Below are 25431 nucleotides of genomic sequence, written 5' to 3'. Positions count from 1 at the left end.
GTAAATTTTATTAGTTGAACTTTAAAACCTTTAATTCTTATGTATTTATGACCTGAAAGATTGTTTTTCTTTGTAGATGGAATGTTCAGATAACAAGTAAAAGGAAATATCCTGTTTTAGTTAAAAATAGATCAGTAAGTAAAATTCATTGTCACTGTAGTTGATTTTAATATTTAATATTTTGAATATAAAACTACTAGCAGAATGATCTCTTCAAGTTCATTGTTAGATACCTTTCAAAAGGCTTTTCTTTTGCTCCTGCCACTAGTTATCAAGAGGAACAAATTCTTGTCCTGTCTGTACATTTGTCCCATCATTTTTATGGCAAAAATTTGGAAGAATTTTCAGTTTGTTAAGTAGATTTATTTTTTGGCTCAATCAAACATCGGCTTCATGTTTGCTGTAGTATTTGTGGACAATGTTTAGGGTTTCACAATCCTTTGGCAGAAATCTCAACAACCCTTCATTGGAATAATTTGTAATAGGTATGCAACTTTGGTTAGATAGTGTTTTCTGTCTTCTAGCCTTTGGACACTTTGTCACAGCAACTTTTGGCTTCCTTTTCGTCATTTTATTAAGTTGGTCAAACCTAATATATATATATATATTCTCCTGTTGAATTTCAATGATGCTGATGCATCAGTAAGCTATGGACACATTTCTGCTACTTCATACAATATTGGTATATGTAGTTAATGTATAATATCAACAAAATATTTAGTCATAAAGAAGATACTGTATGAACTAGAATAATTGTGTCCATAGGTTACAGATGTTTACCTTGTCATCTATGCCACCATTTATGGTCATTGATTCATCTGGTACTTTATTTTTTTCTTTCAGTTAATCATGAACAACTACGCTTCAGTTGGAGTTGATGCTCTGGTGACATTGAACTTTCATAGACAAAGAGAAAGTAGACCATGGTTGTTTACACATAGACTCATCAATAAGGTAAAGTGGTAGTAAAACATAAATGTATTAGCAGACTTGTGGCAAATAAAAATCATATTAGCTTTAAATTTAAAGCTGTTGTGTGTTAAGTATGTACTAAACAATTGCATTCAATTACAATGTTATGTGCACAAAACTGCCCTGGTCTAACTTGGTAAAATATAAAACTGAAATTTGAAATTTGATGGTTTCATGTGAAGTAGACAGATGTGATATTCAATCGGCAGCTTTCAATTCTTCATTCTTGTAAGTAAGGCCATACCAAAAAAAAAATGCCTAGAATCTCAGGCCTCTTTTTAAAAGAAATTGATGCAGGAGGGAGGCTTATCGTTAAGTAATAAAAGTGGATTCTGGACTGGATATGAAAATTTCTGGATTTTACCATTATAAATATCGCAGATGGGGGAGGGGTTTTTCGGGACGCGGCATTGCCTAAGAACCTTTTTTAGCCTAATGCATCCCTAGATCCTTAAAATTTGTCATACACCATAACCTGGAACTGAGAAATCTTTTCCTCAGAATGCTTTCTCCAATCGTCTGAATATAGCGGAAATATTACTGCTCAGACATTAAACCCCAACAAACAAACAAAAGCTTTCTCCAAACAAGAACATGATTATCCATTCTGATTTCTGTCTTGTATTCATCACTATTGATCACTTTTCTCTAGATTTTTTTATTATTTATTACCTAACATTTGTATAGTGCATTATCTAATTATACAATTACTTATAGTACTTAACATGCAAAATACAAATGTAATACATTTACAGTATATTAATATATACAAATAAATAGCATACATAAAAAAATTGAGCACATTTGCATAGACAAAACTTATTAAGTGTATAAGCATTAAAAATAATCCAATGAAAAACCACAATATATAAAAGCTATACTGGAATTCATAAATATATTACATGTAAGTAAAATTATTAAAATGAATAGAATATTAATATGACAGTGGACTTTACGTAAACTTTGAATATAGAGATATTAAAATAGAAATTAAAATTGACTGAAAAACCTTGAAGCTAGATATATATTTGACAAAAAGTAAAGAATGTATGAGAAATACATAAATTAACCATTAAATAGTGAGGTACTTGACCGATTTCAAAAGACATGCTTAAATTAAATACATATATATTATTATGCATTTGTACAAATTAATTCATTAAAGATAACAAAAAATTATCACTTAAATATGATAGATAAAAATCTTTAGATTAAGAAAAATAAAGAAAAGGAGATGTGGCTTGATTGCCAATGAGAAAGTCATCCATCAAATGCCAAGCAATGAACAATTAAACTTTAAGGGCAAGAAATCCAAAAAAATAATAAGTAATAAAAATAAATGTCTCAAAAGCAAGTTCATTTCAAATGAATAATCATTAACAGTTCTGTGTCACTACTCACTTTTTTCACTTTTTTTATGACCACAAACAAATTTTTCAATCATGTAATGGTATCACCCTGTAGATGTTGTCAACATCTTCATTGTTGGCATCCGTTTACTTAAGTTTATTAACAAAAACCTGAGAAAATCTTCTCCTGTCTTTTTAAAATTTTAACACATTGATTCTAGGAAATAGTGGAGGGCCCTATAGTTTTATAGGTTTTTGCCCCACCCCTTTTGGAAATAAAGGGCTAAAAGGGGGAATGTAGGTGTTATCGTTAGAATTGATAGAAAAAGCTTGATATTGTTGATCAGATTTTTATGATTCAGATGTCAATCTGTTCCTTTTGAAATTCTTTTTTGAATTTTTTTACAGAATGGGCTTATCTGTAACCATTTTGGAGTGAAAGGGTACAAAGTTGCGTCATGCCCCCCAAAAAATAACTTTCATTACTGGTCCCATTTTGAATATTTGTCTTATTGGAGTCCTAGTAAAAATTCCTGCCTGCAATTTTCAATCTGATTTCAGATATCTCTTACCATTTTTGAGTAAAAGGAGGTCAAAGGTGCCACACCCCAATTTTTTTCTTTTTATTTTTGATACGATTTTGAAAAATTTTAGTTAATTTTCAAACTTTGGTCTTAATTGTGTCCAAACCAGTGTCCATAAAGACCAATATGTCCCTATGCTTAGGTGTGTCAAAAACTAAAAATGTGTCCACATTTGTCCCATCTGTTCAGAGCTCAAGCACTGCCTTTGTATCATGCTGTACTCTGCGAATTAACCTATTAGGTTAGGTTACCAAAGTCTAATACTTTTTTTTATAACCTTTCTTCATTCAGTTTCCATTGCACATTTCTTCTAGTCTAAATTCTCTAAAACATTGAAGATTTCGTTTAGGGGATGTTTCCTTTTTCTCATCAAAGTGCCACACAGTTTCTTTGTATCCCTTTGTGTAGATTAGATGAACGTACAATTTGAGTTATCTGCTCAACATCTATGGTGCCCCTTTAACAAAACATCCAGTGATGCACCTATTTTAACCATGCATTATTTTGTAAAAAGAAAGACAACTCTGACCTACTGACTAAAACTTATGATATCGCAGAAGCCAAATGATGTCAGACATTTTCTATTCATTTGAGGCACAGCACTGAATATCTAGATGAATTACAAATTTCTGACGTTTTTACTTAAAAGATTTAGGAATAAGGAACCAAAAAGTGGCCAAAGACAAGCATTCATGTTGTTTAGACATTAACTTGGATGTCTTATTGTACTATATGGTGCCATCTCATAAAAGGAAGGCAGGCATTGATTTTTTGGGTTATGACTGAAGCATTTGAGGGATAAGTGGCCAGTTTCAAGCATTTTCATGATTTGCAAATAATTACTCAAGTAAAAATGAATGGATCTCTGAAATTGTTCTACAAGGGGCCATACCGAAAAAGAAATGCTGGCAATTAGCTTAGATGGTTTTAACTGAAACCATTTAGGAATTAAGGGCAAAAAAAATGTGACCAGAAACAAGCATTTTCATTGTTCGGACTAAAATTTTAGAAAATGTATAAGGATCAGTATGAAAATGTACTACAAGGCTTCCTACCACAAAAGGAATATTTTGTTGAATAAAAAGTGTTGTGGCCTTAATATTTAAGAATTAGATATTAGATACAAAAAGAGGCCTGAAATAACAGTTAAATGTATACCAATACTGAAATGTTTTGAAAACTTCAAGTACTCTGACAAATTTCATTCTGTTCAGAATCTTATATTGTTTCACAATTTTGTGCCCTTTGAATAATTTTTTTCAAGTTATCATGCCATTATCTTTTCTTGCTGGCCTGCCTTACAATGTATTTAGGCCTGTTAGGTGGTTCAAACTGTCAACAAGTTTGTTTCTGCCTGTACTATTGGTTTAATATAAATGGACAATAAATGTGAGAAAAGTAACGTAAAAAGAATACATCCAGTTCCAATGGAGCTGACATTTTCAGACAACATTCTGCTCTCTGCAATATTGTCAGTAAGTTGATATGAAAAACATGAGTTATTGCCCTTAGTATTAAAAATGACATTTGTAGTCTCTGGCTCTTTCTCACAGATATTATTGAATAAATTAAATTAAAATTATATTTAAACAACCCCTGTATAATTGTGTCTCTATATTTGAAAAGGCAGTTTTACCTCAGAATTTTTATAGATAAAGGGAAAGCTTTTAATATTTTTTATATACTATTATTTCACCTAAATCATCATAGTTACAAAAGCTGATTAAGTATTTTCTTGCTTTCACTCTACCATGTACAGTCTCACAACCAAATACAAAATTTCACATCAATATGATGTTCATGCTTATCTCATCATCAGTATGATAAGATTTTGACCAGAATGGAAGTGGTCAAATAAGTTATTTTCCATAAGACTTGGAGGGTATGATAATAATTGAAAGCTTTAATCAAAGATAATATTGGTAAACATTTTGTAATGTCATTGCCATTGGTGGAATTGATTTTTTAAGTTATAGTCTGAAGAGGAAAAATTTCCACATTTATATATGAATTAAGTCCTATTACTTTAACAAAGTATATTCCAAAGTGTATGAAAATCAAACGGGAGCTTACATTAATTGAAATAAACAGATCAAAGAAATTTCATGAGAATTGCTGGAAGTGTTTTCAAGTTGTTGTGCAAGTATTGGAAAATCCCTTATTTTTATGAACCACAAACAATGGTTTCATGTTGTCATCATCATTGTCTTGCATCCATAGAAAATTTGGCTACCAGACAAGAACTTTAGTATAAATGTAAGGATCTTTATTAAATTATACCACAAGGTGCCTTACCACTAAAGAAAAGCTGGGATTGATTTTTGGGGTTGTCAGTTGGAACATTTAGTAAGTAGGGGGTCAAAAAACAAAGCTTTTTCAAGATATCTGGACAATATCTTGACTCTAAGTAAATAGATCTTTATGATTTTTTTACCACAAGGAACCATACTACTAAAGGAAGGCTGACATTCATTTTGGGAGTTGTAACTTGAATCACTAGGTGAGGATTGTGGGTTGTTATATAAATTAGATTAATTGTTTCTTTCTTTTGATGTGAGCTCACTTTCAATTTTTATAAATTATATTTTTTTTTGTTTTTATACCATACAAAAGAAAACTGTGGTCAGTATATGCAGTCATCTCCTGTAGACACTTGGTTTTCATGTAATAACTCAAGTATTATTTAGTTGTTTTTTACAAAAGAAAGTTAAAACATTAAACGTTCCAAATTACAAAAGAAAGTTTGGTATTGAAATTAGAGGTAATGCCCTGAACCGTTTTAGAATTATGAGTCCAAAAGGGACCAAAACAAGCATTTGTAGAACTTAACTCTATAACTCTGTAAAAGCATATGGGTGTTTATGATATTGTTCAAAACCATTCTATACCACTGGCACTTAAGTCATGCTGAGGTTGACTTGGGTTTTTTTTTTATTTGAATCGTTTATGAGTGAGGGGCCAATAAGGGGCTAGATACAAACATTTTCCTGAAGTCTGGACAATAAGTTGACTATTAGAAAATGGATCTCTTTGGAATTGTTAGACAGAGTGTCATGCCATCAAAGGAAGCCTGGAATTTATTTAGATAAAGAGGTTGTGACTTGACCCATATTAGACATTTAGAGCCAGAAACAAGCATTTTCCTGATGCCTATATACTACAACTTGAGTAAATGTGCCTTTCCCCCATGTCATTGGAATCATTTAAGATTTATGGGCCAAACAGGGGCCACTTTATTTCAGGTTAAATTCTCATCCTTTGTCAAAGGTCTTATCACAATCAAACTTCAAAGCTGTATCAAGCATGAATTGTGTGTCCACACTTGTTCCAACTGTTCAGGGTTTGACCTCTGCGGTTGTATCATATAGTGCCCTTTAAAACAATTTATTGATTTAGGGGACTTTCTTGGTACAAAAGTTAATTTTCTGTTTTCATACTATAAATCGAAATTACTTAAAGCAATGTCCATGAAACTTTGATGAATCATTTATTTATAATGATGTCAGGACTTTTTGCATTTAAAAAAAGTAGGGTGAATGGTGAAAAAAGAAAAAATCACACTCTAATATAACTGAATAATGCTTTCAGCAATTGCCATGAAACTTGAGAATATTCATTGTATCCATGGTCATAGGCTCCCTTTTGTTTTCTATAAAGTTTGGATTTCATGTTTTCGATTTTTGGCACTTTTTCATAAAAAAGAAAAACAGGGTGGTTTTCCTTCATTAAAAGATGCTTTCAGCCAAGACCACAAAACTTTGTATTCAAGGTCACAGGCTCCTAGTTTTCATTTTTTGTCACTTTTTCATAAAAAAGCAGGATGGTTTTTCAGTTTTTGTGCCCTAACTGAAAAACGCTTTCAGCAGACAGGCATATCATGCGCTCATGGTACAGGTCTTTATTATTTATCATACCCCCAGAAGCAAGACTCAGGAATATATAGACATCACATTGTCCACATAATCTGTTATAAGTTTCATTCCAAGCATTTAAGTTATTTCACAACTTTCATTTTTATCAAAATTTATTCTGTGTTAAACATTTACCGGTAATCACAATCAAAATTAAGAATTATATCAAGTTAAAACGTTGAGTCCATATTTGTCCCATCTTCAGGATTCTATGGCAGTATTTAGCTGAACTGTACATAGCATTTTATTTGTCATTATGATACATAAAAATCATTTTTAATTTAGATACCTGTTAAAGGAGATTTTGTCATAAAATAATTTGTCTAATTTTTACCAGTTTATATTGTTTCTACCTCTAATGACCTTTGAACCTTATTTTTAATGAACATAATTTAGGTATGTTAAAGCTGCTTGAACAATTATAAATTCCACCACTGTATGAGGACAAGTACCTGTATAAAGTAAAACCTGTCATGTCAGTCTCATCACAGCTGTTCTCCAAGTAAATATGATGTTAATTGTCTTGGAATCTGTTTTTTATGAAGACCAACACCCAGAATGATTCTAGATAATTACTATACCATGTTTTCTAACACTGTAGGATCACTGTGCATGTGTTGTTAGTACATAAAACACACCATACCAAGCATGAGATACTGACAGGTGATAAAATCTTTATAGACCCTCTACTCATCTGTCCATACTTCATATTTGTTTAAATAATTAAACAAGCAATTGAAGAAAATTAGCACTATCCTTGAACTCATGGTGTTTTCTCTAAGGTCACTGCAAATTTGAACAAAAGAATGTTTACAAATGAACTATTTATTATAAATCATTTGGTTTGTTTTTATAAATGGTTTTAACATTGTCTATCTTTCCATCTATTTTTTGTTCATGGGTACAGATCCAGGTATTTTTTATTTTATGCCTTTTTAGCTCACCTGGCCGATGGCCATGTGAGTTATTGCAATTACTTGGTGTGCATTGTCATCGTTGTCATCAACGAAAAACATGGCTGCCGTTACTAAAAATAGAAGTAGTTTTTGGCATATATATCCAAAACCATTAGGTTTAGCCAAATTGTTACATGAGGTAAAAGTGTTCAGCATGATGAGATCTATCTATGGTCAAATTTTCATTTTAATCTATTATGCCATGATGGAGTTACTGCCCTTTTTCAACATTTTTTTGCTATTTTTAATGTTATTTCTTTCAAAAATCTTCTCCTCTGACACTACTTGACCAATTAGAACCAAACTCTTGGTATGAATGTACCTTAGGGTATCCTACATAGGACTGGTTTGGGGACTTTTGATCTGTCAAAAAGTATGGCTGCCATTACTAAAAATAGAACATAGGGGTCTGACAGTAGTCCTTTGCATATATCTCCAAAACCTCTTGCTTTAGCCAAATTCTGACACGAGGCAAAAGTGTTCAGCATGATGAGATCTATCTATGGTCAAATGTTCATGTTAATCTGTTAAGCCTTGGTGGAGTTATTGCTCTTTTGTGACATTTTGTTGCTATTTTTGATGTTATTTCTTTCAAAACTCTTCTCCTCTGACACTACTCGACCAATTGGAACCAAACTTGGTGTGAATGTTCCTTGGGGTATCCTACATATAACTGATGTGGGGATTTTTGATCTGATGAAAAATTTGGTCACCATTACTAAAAATAGAACAAAGGGGTCAGACAGTTATTATTGCATATATCTCCAAAACTGTTAGGTTTGGCAAAATTAATTCAATTGCTGAAATGACCTATATTATAAGATCTTCAAAGTCTTCAAATCTTCAGAGATCAAAGTTGTCAGCTGACTCCTTGTAAGAGTTATTTCCCTTGAAAGATGAAAAATGATGTTTTTTGTTTGTTTGTTTTTTTTAACAGTTTTCAGCCAATATCCTGAAAACTGTAATAGATAGAAAGAAACTTTAAATTGCTTAAATGATCCTTATGATAGTCCTAACAAAGTCTTCTTGAACAGATAGTATATATTGATCAGTATATCTGTCTATCTTGAAGCATTGTTGTATAAAGCGACCTGTCCATCTATCTTGAAGAGGCTGGTGTAAAGTGATCAGTCTGTCTGTCTATCTTGAGGCATAGTTGTATTTAGTGATCAGTCCATCTGTCTATCTTGAAGCATTGTTGTATTTAGTCCATTTGTCGATCTTGAGCCATTGTTGTATTTAGTGATCAGTCCATCTGTCTATCTTGAGGCTTTGTTATATTTAGTGATCAGTCTATTTGTCTATATTGAGGCATTGTTGTATTTAGTGATCAGTCCATCTGTCTATCTTGAAGCATTGTTGTATTTAGTGATCAGACCATCTGTCTATCTTGAAGCTGGCTGGTATATATTGGCCAATCCATCTGTCTACCTTGAAGCTTTGCTGTATTTAGTGATCAGTCCATCTGTCTATCTTGAAGTAGGCTGGTATATATTGATCAATCCATCTGTCTATCTTGAAGCATTGCTGTATTTAGTGATCAGTCCATCTGTCTATCTTGAAGCATTGTTGTATTTAGTGATTAGTCCATCTGTCTATCTTGAAGTGTTGTTGTATTTAGTGATCAGTATATCTGTTTATCTTAAACTGGTTATTAGACTGGTAATGATCTGTCCACCTGTCTTGATTATATGCAAGTTTCCTGCTACCCTACTTATCCTATTTTTTGGGCCTACTCTAAACTTTTTATGACCAGTTTGGCTCAAGCACTGTTAATGTAGTGACTGTAATGACTGAAATGTAATAATCAGTTTATATCTCTATCTAGGCTGGTATTAGTGTTCAGTCCTTCTGTCTATCTCCAAGTAAACTGATACATAGTGATCAGTCCACCTGTCAATTATGAAGCAGGCTGAAATGTAGTGATCCATATATCTTGAAACTGGGTGGTATAAAGTGATCAGTTAGCTGGTCAATATTGATCAATCAATCTGTGTATTTTGAAGCAGGTTTGTATAAAGTGGTCAATCCATCTATTCACCTTAAAGCAGGCTGGAATGTAGTGCTGTGTTCATCTCTTTATCTTGCAACAGGATGGTAAAAAGTAATCAATCCATCTGTCTATCTTGAAGTAGGTTGTTATAAAATGATCTGTCTATCTTGAAGCAGACTGGTTTATAGTCATCAGTCCATCTGTTTATCTTGAAACAGGCTTGAATGTAGTAACTAATCATCCACCCATCCAGGAGCAGGCTGTTTTATCTGTCAATACCAATTAGGCTGGTAGTTAAAGTGATCAGTCCATCTGTCTATCCTTGAGCAGGCTGGTATACTGTGATCAGTCCATCTGTCTATCCTTGAGAAGGCCGGTGTATAGTAATCAGTCCATCTGTTTTTCCTTGAGCAGGCTGGTATACAGTGATCAGATTTGTCTATCCTTGAGCAGGCTGGTGTATTGTGATCAATCCATCAGTCTATCCTTGAGAAGGCTGGTGTATAGTAATCAGTCAATCTGTCTATCCTTGAGCAGGCTGATATACAGTGATCAGTCAATCTGTCTATCTTTGAGCAAGCTGGTATATAGTGATCAGACAATCTGTCTAATCTTGAGCTGTCTATCCTTGAGCAGGCTGGTATACAGTGATCAGTCAATCTGTCTATCCTTGAGCAAGCTGGTATATAGTGATCAGACAATCTGTCTAATCTTGAGCCGGCTGGTATATAGTGATCAGTCAGGCATCGTCCTTTTGTGCCAATTGGATATAAAATCGTAGTTAAATTGCGCCAAAAAATATTTTTCCATGTAGTCCTTTAAAGCCAGAAAAAAACCGTCTTTGCACCAAATACAAACAAGGAAATTAAGTATCATAGAAGTAAAAATCTAAAGTAAAATGATAATAAAATAAAAAAAAAAATTAATTTTAAATGAATTTAAGAAAAAAAAACATAAAAATACATATATACTTAAAAATGTATCCAGAGTAAAATCCAAATATAAATTATTTATTATAATTATTTAATATTTTATTTTCATTTTAATTTGATTGTAACTGGATAACTTATATGTAAATGGTTTATTAGTTCTTCTATTTTATAATGGATTAAGTATTGCTCGTCCTAAGAAAATCAAAAAGTAAACTGGTGCAAAAGGAGTACTGTTGCAAAAGGAGAACTGGCACAAAAGAGTGGTGGTGCAAAAGGCCTCAATTTTGGCACAAAAGGAAAATGCCCGATCAGTCCATCTGTCAATCCTTGAGCAGGCTGGTATACAGTAATCAGTCCATCTGTCTATCCTTGAGCAGGCTTGTGTATAGTAATCAGTCCATCTGTCTATCCTGGAGCAGGTAGTATACTGTGATCAGTCCATTTGTCTCTCTGTTTGTCTGTTTGTCATGAGTGGACCTTGAATTATTATACTGTGATTTTGTACCTAGAGAAATGATTAGCTGTTACTTACATTTTATATAGTATAGGTGAAGTACATGTATATACATTTATATAGTATAGGTGAAGTACATGTATATACATTTTATATAGTATAGGTGAAGTACATGTATATACATTTATATAGTATAGGTGAAGTACATGTATATACATTTATATAGTATAGGTGAAGTACATGTATATACATTTATATAGTATAGGTGAAGTACATGTATATACATTTATAGTTTGTTTCCAGAAGTTAGAGACAGATGGCAGATGTTTTAAGCAAGAGATGTCTTATCAAATGCTATGGCATTTTTTAAATGATAAAAAAGTTGTTAAATCTGTTCTATGTTCAAAACCATAATGTTTGTTTATCAAATTAATAAGATGTGAAACATCTGTTGATAAGTTCATAGTTTAATGTGCTTTGTAATAAGCATTCTGTTTGGTTGGCTCTATTGAAGCAACATAAGTTATTTTGTATAAACTAATTTTTTACTGTGACATCATTATGAAAAACAGTCCCAAATTCAAATAACCCAAAACTAAACAATGCTTTGATTGGGAATCAATCTGAATTTAAACTCAAATCAATTAGGAATTATAACGGACTGTTTTATGTTATGCTGTATAACCAACTAACTGACAGTTAACACTTGTTTATAAACAGCTTCATAATTCATGAAGCATATACTTTGGTTATATTGCACAACTTGATAGAATATTAAATCAAAGTTTGAAGTTTTCAAAGTTGCTAATCGTCAAATATTCTATGCCACTGATTTGGCTTGCTTTCAACATCCAGGCAAATTCAGTGGTTTACTAAACCTAACTCCCACAATCAGTAATTTTTGTCAATGTATGGACTTGGTTCAGAATTTTAAAAATCGCATATTTTATTGAGCTGAAATTTGAACATTTTAAGTTGATTGATAATATACATTCATAATCTTTTCCATTTCACATCTTTTGACATATTGTACATATGTACAATACAAGCAAAATAAGTGTATTCCTTTTTAGCTCACCTGGCGAAAGCCATGTGAGCTATTGCCATTACTTGTCGTCTGTCGTCATCCATAGTCGTCGTTAACAATTATACAAAACTCTTCTCCTCTGAAACTGCTTGACTGATTAGAACCAAACTTATTATGAATGTTCCTTGGGGTAACCTGAATAGAACTGATGTGGGGATTTTTGGTTCATTGAAAAACATGGCCGCTGTTACTAAAAATAGAACATAGGGGTCAGACAGCAGATTTTTGCATATATCTCCAAAAAAGCTGAAAGTTCAATGCCATAAGATCATTTCATCTTTTAATGTTAACTTCCTTCTCTCATACAAGTAAAAAACATATGTAGAATACATGTACATATATAGTAATTAAGAGGTACATTTTTATCTTGTATGAAGCTAGAATTGACAGTTCTACAGCACTGATCAGCAGCATAACATGGTGTACTAATATATAATTATGCAAATCATATGGGAATGTACAGTACTGAAATTATGAGTGCAAGAAGTCGCTAACAATATTGGTGACTTAAAAATGTAAATATTTACCTGTTCCCTATCCAAAGTGAATGATTCCATTTTAGATTAGAAAATCAAATTTATTTAGTACTGAAATATTGAGTTCAAGAAGTCGCGAACAACATTACAAAAAACGATCTTTAATTAACCTATAAACAGGACATAACATATATTGGTCAAAAATGGTTATAAAACATTGAATGTAGGTCTAAAGAAGTTATGAACTTAATAATAATATAAGTAACAATTACAATAATGGGCAACAGACTCGCTTTTTCCAGTGTTCAGGTTTTTTTTTTATTTTTTCAGATGTGTTATTTAGCATTTGGAACAAAAGATGTTGTTGGAAGGGAATGCTGTAATCTTCAGAAGAAAATTAAGGTACTGTAGGTGTTTTAAATAAATAGACAAGTAAATCCTGATACTATGTTTTGTTGCTCTTTGTGCCAATGAGTGGCTGGATATATGTTTCTATACACCCATTTTTTTGTGCCAATGAGTAGCTGGATATATGTTTCTATACACCCATTTTTTTGTGCCAATGAGTGGCTGGATATATGTTTCTATACACCCATCTTTCTGTGTCAATGAGTGGCTGGATATGTGTTTCTATACACCCATCTTTCTGTGCCAATGAGTGGCTGGATACATGTTTCTATACACCCATCTTTCTGTGCCAATGAGTGGCTGGATATATGTTTCTATACACCCATCTTTCTGTGCAAGTGAGTGGCTGGATATATGTTTCTATACACCCATCTTTCTGTGCCAATGAGTTGCTGGATACATGTTTCTATACACCCATCTTTCTGTGCCAATGAGTGGCTGGATATGTTTCTATACACCCATCTTTCTGTGCCGATGAGTGGCTGGATACATGTTTCTATACACCCATCTTTATAGATGGGACATTTTATGGTTTAGCAGGTTGCATTGATTACGCTTTGCACAATAGCTCAAGTAAGCTAACTCTAATTTTTGTGATGGGAGCTTCCTTTTGATTTTTATTAATTTTAAAATTTTCCATGTTTGAATTACTTGAATTTATTTGTTTAAAAATGTAGTGATTTTCTGACTATAAATCAATCTTTATGTCTATCTTAAAAACCTTAGAAAGAAATAATAATGGTTCCTTTTGACAAGGATTACAAGTGTCTCATTATTTGAGTTAAACTTGTGCAACAACTCCATAGATAATCTGGCCTATATAATATCAGGGGAAATGTTTTCAAATCAATATTCTGTTTTACAATTTTTCGGATGATAAATAATTAAATAAAAGTAAATATTTACCTGTTCCCTATCCAAAATGAATTATTCCATTTTAGGTTAGAAAATTAAATGCATCTCAATTTCTCATTTTTACACCCCTTGCTTGCAAATGGGAGGTTTATAGTGATAGGTGTGTCTGTCCTTCTGTACTTGGGTACCTTTCTCTTATCCACTACTCCTCCTTCACCATTGATTTGAGTTAATGAAACTTTCACTGAATATTATTGAATACCAGTAATGAAGGATGTGTACTCCTATTTTAGATTTTGAATCAAACCAAATTAGAGTTCAAAAGGTGTATGTTATAAATTGGGGGCACTGAGGTATCAAATTAGTGAGCATTCCTCTCTGTTTTTATAGTTTTGTCTGCTATAACTCAGATAAAAATGTACAAATTTTGGTGCATGATCAGTTAGTACTAAATTTGATTACAGTTAGAGATGGATGGTAGAGTGGTGTCTTTACCTGATCTGGAAGGTGTTGTTGTTCTCAACATACCCAGCTGGGGAGGGGGCTGTCAGCCCTGGGGCTCAGAAACAGAAAATGGCAGGCTTACAGTACCAAGGTAAGGAAATTAGGATGCACAGACTTAAGTATCTTCCTTGAACAACATCATTTCATGATATAAAGATTTACTTCAAGGGTCTGTTTTCAAAGGTTTTGTTTCCTTATTGAACTACCATTATTTATTTAGGAGAGAGAGGGCTCAATGATTATATTGTTCAGTTATTTAGGATATTTAGGGTAAATGACTCAATGATTCTATTGTTCAGTTAATATCCTTTTTTACTTAGGATATTTAGGCCAAATGACTCAGTGATTCTATTGTTCAGTTATTTAGGGTAAATGACTCAATGACTCTAATGTTCAGTTATTTAGGATATTTAGGGTAAATGACTCAATGATTCTAAAGTTCAGTTATTAAGGATATTTAGGGTAAATGACACAACGATTCTATTGTTCAGTTACTTATTATATTTAGGGCAAATGACTCAATGATTCTATTGTTCAGTTATTTTAGGATATTAAGAGTAAATGTCTAAGTGATTCTATTATTCATGGGACATTCCCACATGTGTTCAGGTTTCCAAGCACCTACCCTAGCTGGGGCGTTTCACCAATTTTCCAGTCTAGAATATCAGGCTTTCCTCCCCCACAAGCCTGACACCCATGTGTGAAGCTCACATTAACCAAACGTTCATAAACATCGCTGTTGGTTAAAAAGCTGTACAGAGCTTATATTAATTGTTGACTTGTGCATGCTTGTGTAAAAGCTTGTGCATGCTTGTGTAAAAGCAGACGGTAAATGAAATTCACCTTTACCTTTACCTTTCAGTTATCTAAGATATTTAGAGTAAATTGCTCAATGATTCTATTGTTCAGTTATTTAGGTTATTTAGGGTAAATCATAACCTCTTATACTGGTTCAATGATTCTTTTATAAAGGTATTTAGAATGTTTCAGGGGTAGTCTCAATGATTATGTCGTAAAGACATTTAGGATGTTTAGAGAGCTTGCTCACCAGTGGTTAGGGTGGTTGCCTCAATGATTATATTTCTAAGGTATTTAGGGAAGGCTTGTGTTTAGGCTGGTTTTGTTTTTCTAGTTGCAAACATGAAGAAAAGCAGATTTATATCAGTTAGAACAAAAATCATGTTAACACCCAAAATAACACTGAAATTCTACACAACAAATGTCAATTTTCATTCCAGCATGATTGTAAACAAAGGGAAAAAAATAATTACCAGCAGACCTTACAGATTTTATAGGATGTTGAGTGATAAAATAAGATACCTCCTATAAAATTGTTCTATAAACAAATTAATGTCACAAGAGTTTAGAATTTGAGGTTTAAGGAGAAACAACTTGTAAACATTGATCACTTCAACCACTTTCTATTCTCACTGGAATCTGAAAACTTTCTGGTTCTCACAAATACTGGATGGGAAAATGTACAATTAAATACTCTTATAATATTAAATGTTTTTGCAAGTAAGATTGAGTTTATTATTGAACAAGACATTTCAGTAGATTTTGTATAAGTGCTTATCAGATTTTAAGTTTAACATCTCTGCCATAATTATACTGTTGTGAACTGCCAGTACAGCTTAATTTATGTGAAAAAATTAGGTGCTGAAATTCCAAAAAGATTTATCTTTGTCAATTGTAAACAACTTGTATGAAATAGTGCTCTAATTTCAAGACTTAAGTTATTTTGTTACATCCCTCATTTTAAAAGAAATGTTTGATGGAATCATATAAAGATCTAAGGGTGTATTTATGTTGACTTAAGGAACACTCTGCACTGCGTCAAATTAATGTTTGACTTTTGGGTCAAGTGTAGTTAATTTAACTGTAATATACTAAGACCTATGCTACCAGATATAAGGAGAATGGATATGGTGAATATATGTCAAAGAGATAAACAACCCCACTGGGATGAAAAATGTCAGCTCAAGTCCGGTGTTGATACATGATGATAACTGTCCAACAGGGGCAAATCTGGAACTTTTGAGGTCCTGGCTATTATTTGCTCATATTTGCCCAAATTTTGATAAAAAACAAAGAACTGCCACTGGCAAATCTGGTCATTTTTTTTTCTTAGTAGTTGACAATTTAGTGATTTATTTGTGTTTTCCATTATAAAATATGACAAGAATACTCTCATTTTAGTTCTTCTATTTCTAATTAAAATTGATTATATTTCTGTTTTATTAATATTGATGGTTTATATATATTTCTCTGTTTCATTTTTAATGATGATTTATATTACCCTGTTTTCGATATAATGATGGCGTATAGTTATTTTTTCCTTTTTAGTTATAGTGATGGTTTGCTAGAAGTTATGGGGTTATATTCATCATTCCATATTGCTCAGTTACAAGTTGGACTGGCTCAACCATTACGCTTAGGGCAAGCAAGGAGGGTCAAGGTAAAATTTTAAGAACAGAATTATCATTATTTTTATGCTTATTAACAATTTTGTCTTAATATAGATAGGTTTACAATGAGGGCTCAGTAAGACATGAATTTAGTACAAGGTGCACATGTCAGATTGCTGAAGAGTAATTATACCTCCCACAAAGCCTTGGGTACTGGTATATAGAGATTTGTCCAAGCGCAACTCCTCCAAAACCATTCAATGGAATTTGATTAAATTTTATATGTAGGTTTGGTATCATATCTAAATGTGCATGAAAAAAGGTAAGTATTGCTGGATTCTCCGAAAAGGAGATAATCTACCATAAATGATGTTTTCTTCTACAATGGATTTTGCCTAAACTTGATATGAAAGCTAGGGATCATATCTAGGTGGCTACAAAACAAATTAATTATAGCTGCATGTTTTGGAAGGACGATAATTGAACTTAATGTGTTAAGTGTTTCAAGTTCGGGTAAATCTCAGTGGGTTCTTAGTTCTAGCTACGTAAGTTCTTAAGGTACCCTTAAAAAATTGGGTACAATGTTTGTCATTTCAGAAGGGATCTTCTTTTTGTTTTTCTTTATTTTCCCTCCCACTTTTTAGCTCACTTGGCTGAAAGCCATGTAAGCTATTGCCATCACTTGGCATCGTTGTCATCGTTAACAATTTTTCAAAACTCTTCTCCTCTGAAACTACTTGACCTATGGAACCAAACTTGGTATAAGTGTTCCTTTGGTATCCTGCATAGAATTGAAGTGGGGTTTTTTGATCTGTGGAAAAACATGACCACTGTTACTATAAATAGGGGTCAGACAGTAGTTTTTCGCATATATCTCCAAAACAGTTAGGTTTAGCCAAATTTTTTCAATAGCTGAAATGATCCTTATTTTTAGGACTACAAAAGTCTTCAGGCATAATTTGTCAGACGCCTTCTTATAAGAGTTATTGCCCTTGACAGGGGAAAATGACAGGGTTTTTTTTTTACAGTTTTCAGCCAATGTCTTGAAAACTGTGATAGATTTTGGACTTTCATTTACTGAAATGATCCTTATGATAAGTCCTATCAAAGTTTTCTTGAGTCAAAATTGTTGGACAACTTCTTGTTTAATTTATTGCCCTTGAAAGGCAAAATTCAACCAGGTGAGCGATTCGGGCTCCTGGGGGCCTCTTGTTTATTTTTAAGCTGTAGGATTTAAAAACAAGAAAGGTAGAGCTTTTTAAATCATGTCCTTTAACATAGTTTTAAAAAAAAAATTGTATATGACCACAAAATTTATATCATTGTTTAGTTATTATATCCATGTCCTTAGACACTTGGTTTCATGCATTAACTTTGATATTGGTTGGTCTTTTTAAAAATTTCAAAGTTGTGTCTATTTCATGATTCAACCTCTGCTATCATATCAAGCAGTGCCTGTAAAGCCTTTAATTTGTTGTTGTTTATTTCATAGATAACCATATTAAATGGTAAGGTACCAATGCAGGTAGATGGAGAACCTTGGGAACAGTCCTCACCTGTTGATATAGAAGTATCACATCATAGTACTGTTCGTCTGCTGTCAAGATGTGGCAGGAAAAATATCAGTGGCTGATTTGTTAGTATCATAGCGTATTGTTGGGCAGTTTTATGTCTTTCAGCCATAGTTGATAAGTTTGTCAACTTGTTCATTTCCAACAAGTTTATTTCTAGTTTGTGTGTGTTATGGTAATCTTGTTAGTGATATGTTGTTGATGTGTAGATGTCATGTGTATGTGTATTTTTTAGATGAAAGGATGTGTTAATTTTGAAGTGGGATATAACTTTCAGATGTTTAAGTTTCTCTATTTGATGCATATTATTATGCCTCCACTCAACTAGTGGATTGTATATTGGAATCACCTGGTCCATTCAAATTTTGTGGCAGTTATCTCAGCTCCCAATGGATAAATTGATTTCAAATTATGTGTGTAGCTTTATATAGATGGGGTATACATTCTAGATCATTCTGGGTGCTGTCTGAAATCAACTTCCTGTTCCTTTAGACTTTACCATTTTTCACTGGCCCCTACCATTATAAAAGGCCAAAAGGGGTGAAATAGATATTTATTTAAAATTGATGTAGGAGGTATATTTCTCCTTCAGTTTTGTCTGTACTTTTTTTCAAAATACTGTGTTGAGAATACTTATCAGATTTATAATAGCATTTAACATTTTCAGTCAATAGCAGGGCCAACCTAAAAAAACAACTTTCTAAATTTGGTCCAATTTTGAATATTTTTAATGGATTCCTGATCGAAATCCCTGTGTGCACTTTTCAATCAGATGTTAGGTACTGTAAAAGTATTAATTTCGCGGTGTTCTGATTTTCACTATTTTTGTGGTGGACAGATAAGTGTGAAAATAAGTACCTGCGAAATTGATTTTAACACATAAAACACTAATTATACTTTGAAACCTGCCAATATGTTGACTTGACGGAATCCGCGAAAATTAATACATTTATAGTTTTTATTAGAATCCTTCTGGAAGTCCATACTTGCATTTTTTAATCAGTTTTTGAATATTTCTCACCCATTTTGAGTAACAAGGGGTCAAAAGGGCCAAATCCATAATTTTCAAAGCAAAACTTTTTACTTAAACTTAAAAATACAGTGCAATATTGTATTGCAAACCAGTTGCTTTTTCCATAATGAACTTAAAGTCCCTATGTTAAAGTAAGCCAAAAACTAATATTGTGTCAACATTTGCCCCAAGTGAACAGAGTTCAGCTGGCTGCAGTCATATCATGTTTCACTCATCAAAGCTGTTTATTTGTATACGAATTCCAGATAGTTATCTATCCTTATATATACTCATGAAGCTTGCCTGCAACTCATTTTTCAATTCACTTTTGAAAGAATGTTTCTGCTTTAATTACATCATGTACATTGTTAATCCATTCTTAGGAGCTCATGAATTATGTAATCAGTTTTGAGATCAAGACGCTGAAAATCAAAATATTATATCATAGTCATTTTTTCCTGTAGCAATATTTACAGTGGAATGACTAGATTTTATTTGTGAATGTGTTTTACCTTAACACAACTCACACATACCTCAATTGTTAAATTTTATAGTCTATATACATATATACGCTTTGACTGATAATTTTTCTACATGTATCTTTTTTTTCTTTTTCCTTTTTAATATGTCAATTTTTTTAAATGATGAGTAATACTTTTTTCCAAAAGGGTTTTCATTCAAATATCTTATGGATTAAAGACATGAGTAAGAATTGCTCCATATTATTTAGGTCAGGAGACTCAAGACAATTTTATGTTGATTTAATCACAACATCAAATTAGTTTATACAACATAATCTCGGTTGCCACATAGAATCAGCCAATCAGAAGACTTATGACAAAATAATGAGATAGCTGAATGTTAACCTATCTTCTCCATTGTCCTATGTTATATGACATGTCAAGTCTATGGTACTTACTGTCTGTATACTGGGTTTGAATGTAATATATTTATAATGTCTAAAGTATGCTGATGAAACCTGTACAACTACTAAAGAAATTTGTGCTTTGATTTCACATTTAAAATTATGGCATTTTTGTTGTATTATTCCATACAAGAAGTTTACATGAATGGCATAGCCATTGATTAAAAGTCAGGAGACAGATATATGACAGACAGGTATATTAACATTCCACTTTCACTAGCCCCGTTACTGATATAACAAAGACCACAATAACAATTTAATGTTTACAAAGTCTTCTACTAATCTACCAAATGTATCAATGTTTGTGGGAATGACAAATATTGCTTAAATTGTAAATATTTCTGTATCTGTCTCATTTAATTACCTAAGGATTGTCATAGCTGTTATATATTTTTCTATTTTGATACTTCAGTATTTTTTAGCTGATATTGAAGTACATGTATTATGATTGCCAGATTGTGTGGTACATGTAGTGTGAAAACAAAAATGTTTCAATAGAAATATACTAACTAAGGCAATCAAACATGTAATTTTTTTTTTTCATTTTGATAATGCACAATACCAGTCATGTCATTTTATATAATAGCTGAGCATGATATTATAGTTTTAGAAATCCAATTTTAAAATACAAATGCTGTGATTGTCTTGAGGCCTTCAGACCCATAAAGACTTATGACAGACAGAGCAGTTTTTTGTATCACCATCCACATTCTAGACTTGTCCAGATTGTCCTCAAATTGTATTTCATTGGTTTTTCTTTCTTTAAGTCAGAATAATAATGCAAAAAAAATATTAGTAATCAGTATTTATTTTTTGAAAGGACGAGCTTGTAACCCTGTATTTGAATGATAAAAAAAAATTGAAGTGAAAATTTCCAGGAAGCTTTCAAATTTGATCTTGAGCTTCAGTATGATAGATTATTTTGTGTGTGAAACTCTCTATTGTTTAATGTTTCTTATGAATTTAAGGGATGACTTTGGTACTATGTCTTATATCAACTGAATATTTTTGGGTATACATTTGTTTTTAAGATTTAAACTTCCCTTATTTAATAAATTATAACACTAAAATAGGATTTTTTTCAAAGTAACAGACTTTAAAATCACATTTTTGTCTTAATTTATTATCTATTTAATTAATTTATGAATTTACAGCAATTAAATCATTTCATGGACTAAATTCTCCATAGTTAACAGTTATCTTTGCTAATAATAGTATGACATATGAGGGTAGAGAAGTTTAAAAATAAACAATGTCAGTTAAAATAAACAATGTCAGTTAAATATTGTGAAAGATTATCTAAGTTTTTTAAGCTTTGTATCATTTTTTAGCTGAGACTGATGCATGATATTTTTAAATATCTGTAGAAATGACCTATTCTTAGTTCTAATTTATTATTAAAATCTTTTTCATTAGATGTGGTAAATTAATTTGTATATTCATACATGGGATAAAGTGGTTCCTTCAAAACTGGAGGTTTGTCATTTTTCAGCATGAGATTTGGTTTGAAAACTGGAGGTTTTTTTCTATCGGCGTTTTTTTTTTTTTTTCTCGTAGCATAACAAGTGAATTATGTGTGAAGTTAATGGAAAACCTTATAAATGAAGTTTGTTTAATTTTTGGAAGTTCAGAAAGCAGTAGATTTTCTGTTCCCACGTTATAACTGTAGAAAGGTTCTCATTTCAGTAGGTTCACATGTATGTATATTGAATGTATTAATTTATTGCTAAAACTGTTGAATTGTTATTTTGAGTTGACCAATCACAGAAGTACTAATACTTGAACTGTTAGAGCTCCCTGCTTTCACTCTCTTTATCCGCTCACCTGGGGTTTTTGATGTGTTGAAAAACATTGCTGCTGTTACTAAAAATAGAAGAATGGGGTCAGTCAAGTTTTTCTTATATATTACCAAAACTGTTGGGTTTAGCCAAATTCTTTCAATTGCCAAAAGGATCCTTATTATAAGGCGTACAAAAAATTGCAGAAGGGGGGGGGATCAAAGTTGTCAGAAGACTCCTTATTAGAGTTATTACCCTTGAAAGGCAAAAAAAGAAATTATGTTTTAGCAGTTTTAGCCAATATCTTGAAATCTATAATAAATAGATAGAAACTTTTAATTAATGAAATGATCCTTATGATAAGTCCTACCGAAGTCTTCATGAGTCAAAATTATCAGACAATTCCTTGTTATAGTTGTTACCCTTGATAGGCAAACATTTAACCAGGTGAGCAATTCAGGCTCCTGGGAGCCTCTTGTTTATTTACAGTTTCCTGCTTCCTGTTTATGGCCTGTCATTTATCTTTGTTCATATAGATGCTGCAGCTTTCTCGTTAACTATTGCTTTGATTTTATACAAAGACTGGAAAGAAACGTTATCAACAATTATGATTCTGTTTATTTTCATATTTAGCTAAAATTATACTGGTGACATAACATAATGTTGACTCTAAGTGTAGAATTCATTTTTCTTGGTTTATTCCAATATAGTGTTATATACTAGTATTAGGGTTTTTAAAGCAAATAATTTGATATGTTTGTCCACTTTATCTTGAGATTGTTCTTGCATTTAACATACCAGTAACTTTTATTGAAGGTTTGTTTCCTAAAATGTTATTTAAAATGTTGTGACACTGATTTAAAAGTATGATAAAACAAATATATGATTATAATGACTTTTAAAGTTTTAATTGACAATGTTTCCTGATACAACACAGTGATTACTTCCTGCTGTCTGTTCACATCAAAACTTTAATCCATACATCCTTGTTTTTTAATTAATATTATTCACATTTTTCTGAATTTTTATACCTTAATTACAGCCTTCATTATTTATGGGGATTTTTAGAAACTTCGATGCAGTGTTGGTAAATTTAAAAGCTTTGAATGTTTTAATTTTATTGCAAGGGATTTATTTCTGAGTATCAAATGATAGATTGTGTGGGGTACTATGTGAGCGTGTTCTCGACAGTATTTTTTTATTTCTTGACTTATTTCAATTGAATTTTTTAAGTGTCAATATCTTTTGTATGTTGAAATATACTCTGTTTATAGATTTTTTGGGCCTACTTTTATAGATGTCCAAGTTATGGTCTGAGATTATAATTCAATTGATTTCTGCTGTGACTGAATTCTTTCAAATGCTTAATGTTACAGTACATTTTAGATTTTAATATTGGATCCCATATTCAAATTAATTCACATTGATGTCCAAAGAGTCTAAAATATAAAACTTCGTCTGATCCAGGTTTTTAGATTTGGCCCCTTCGATTTATATCAAGTGTGCTGTGCAGAGCATTTGATTAAAATTTGCAAAAATGATATGATTTTTACATGGAAGTCATGTGACTTATGAGTCTTAAAACTATCTGATGTCAATCAAAAGGACTTCCGGTTGATAACCGCCTTAATTAAAAGTACTTCCATTGCGAAAGAGATCTGGTGGATGAATATTAAAATGTATCAAATTGATTATTTCATATAAATACATTGCCGTTTGTACAGTACACGATTGAAATTGTATTTTACATGATTGATTGTTAAGGAAAAAAATCTAATACATATATAGAAGTTTGAGCTATATTTTATTAATGTCTATAATATTCATATATGGATTCCACGTGATTGGCTATGTTTAAAATAAGAATGGGTTGTCAAGATTACACATTGAGAAATAAAAAGAGAAAAAGATGAAATGAAAAAAAAAATGAAAAATTAAATTGAAATGTTGAATCATTGGTATTGTGTGGGTGTGCCGTTCTAGTAGTGGTGAAAGCGCTGATCCAGTTGAAAATAATTAATCTTTTTGGATATACAGAAAGAACAAATTACTATCAGCTGATTATATATCCCAATAAATATCCCATGACTTCCAAGGTTCAATGCCATCAGCGCTTTGATTTAATTCTATACTAGATGTTCTATAAACAGTCTTTTAGTGTAGATTTCTCTGAGATCTATGTCTTTGTCTAAGGTACTGATACCCTATTTTATTTGATGTGATTGCCCTATCTCTAAATTGTTGTTTTCATTTCAGTAAACATTATTTCTAGCTATGAATGGTAAATCTTAGAAACCAAAATTGAAAGAAAAAGGTATTTGGCTTTGCAATGGTAAACAGTGATATTGTGGAACATCTTAGTAACTGTGATTTATGAGAAAACAACAGGAGACTGTTAATTGAAAAAGGAAAATGTGTCTCATTGTTAAAACTTACAAATAGATCTATATTTGATTAACTGCACACAGTCTGTCATGAACTTGTGTTATCTTTTTAAAGTAAAATTTATCCAGTTTTTTTTTTTGACAATGCACCACATACTTGGTTTTAATGGTCTTAATTAACTTTTTTCCTGTTGAGTTTTGTTTTGGGTCCATACTTAAGAAATATTTCATTTTTCATGAATTTTTTTTTTAATGAGTGTGACATGTCAAGGCTGTTTTCTTTTCTTTATAAAACTAAGATTAATTATTAGTATAATCTGTTTTCAAGTAAATAAAACAGATCATGAAATTGTGGTGTGAAAATTGAATGTGTAGGACTTGGTGTCTGCAAATAGTGCATGTTGATAGATATGTATGATGTAGGGTTTATTTGAGCAAGGCAGATAAATGGTAATGATTAGATATTATCTTATTATATTTATAAGTCCCACTTGAAGTGCTTATACTTTAAGGTAGCTAATATTCTATTTTCTTTATTTTATATTTTATATTTGTCATAGTGCAATACACACAAACATTTTATTAAAGTATTTTGATCTTCATATTTGTTGTTTTTTTTTTATTTTTACTTTTCTCTGTGATAGCTAGACTAAAGATGTATTTGGTAATTACACAACCCTAGTTCATCAAGTATGGGATAATGACTCTGTCTGTCAGTCTGTCCACTTACCTGTCCATTTCAAAAATGTATTTGATGCGTTTAAATTTCTTGAAATTTTATTCAGTGTATTACTTTGATAAAAGGAGCAATATATACAAAATTTCAAGAATTTTAACAATTTCAATGAACATAAAGCTGCTTCATCAACACA

General features: G+C 31.7%; 1 protein-coding gene across 4 annotated transcripts in view; it reads left to right on the top strand.

The window, feature by feature from the left end:
• Positions 1–25161, top strand: part of LOC148619393 (diacylglycerol kinase epsilon-like) — a 30497-nt gene extending 5336 nt beyond the window's left edge. For 2 of the 4 annotated variants that reach the window (XM_088579246.1, XM_088579249.1), the window contains exons 5-10: positions 77–134; positions 844–954; positions 13045–13116; positions 14442–14572; positions 16828–16939; positions 18382–25161. In XM_088579246.1, the coding sequence (XP_088435372.1) occupies positions 77–134; positions 844–954; positions 13045–13116; positions 14442–14572; positions 16828–16939; positions 18382–18522 (625 nt within the window). In that variant the 3' untranslated portion in view covers positions 18523–25161. The remainder of the gene's footprint in view (positions 1–76; positions 135–843; positions 955–13044; positions 13117–14441; positions 14573–16827; positions 16940–18381) is intronic. The other 2 variants (XM_088579247.1, XM_088579250.1) reach the window with 2 other exon arrangements.
• The last annotated feature ends 270 nt before the right edge of the window (positions 25162–25431 follow it).

Source organism: Perna viridis, chromosome 4 (genome assembly GCF_037379345.1).
Source record: "Perna viridis isolate PV_CMFRI_1.1 ecotype Kerala chromosome 4, ASM3737934v1, whole genome shotgun sequence".
NCBI classification, from domain to species: domain Eukaryota; kingdom Metazoa; phylum Mollusca; class Bivalvia; order Mytilida; family Mytilidae; genus Perna; species Perna viridis.
The sequence above is the reverse complement of the archived record's forward strand: the minus strand, read 5'-3'. Positions and strand labels throughout refer to the sequence as shown.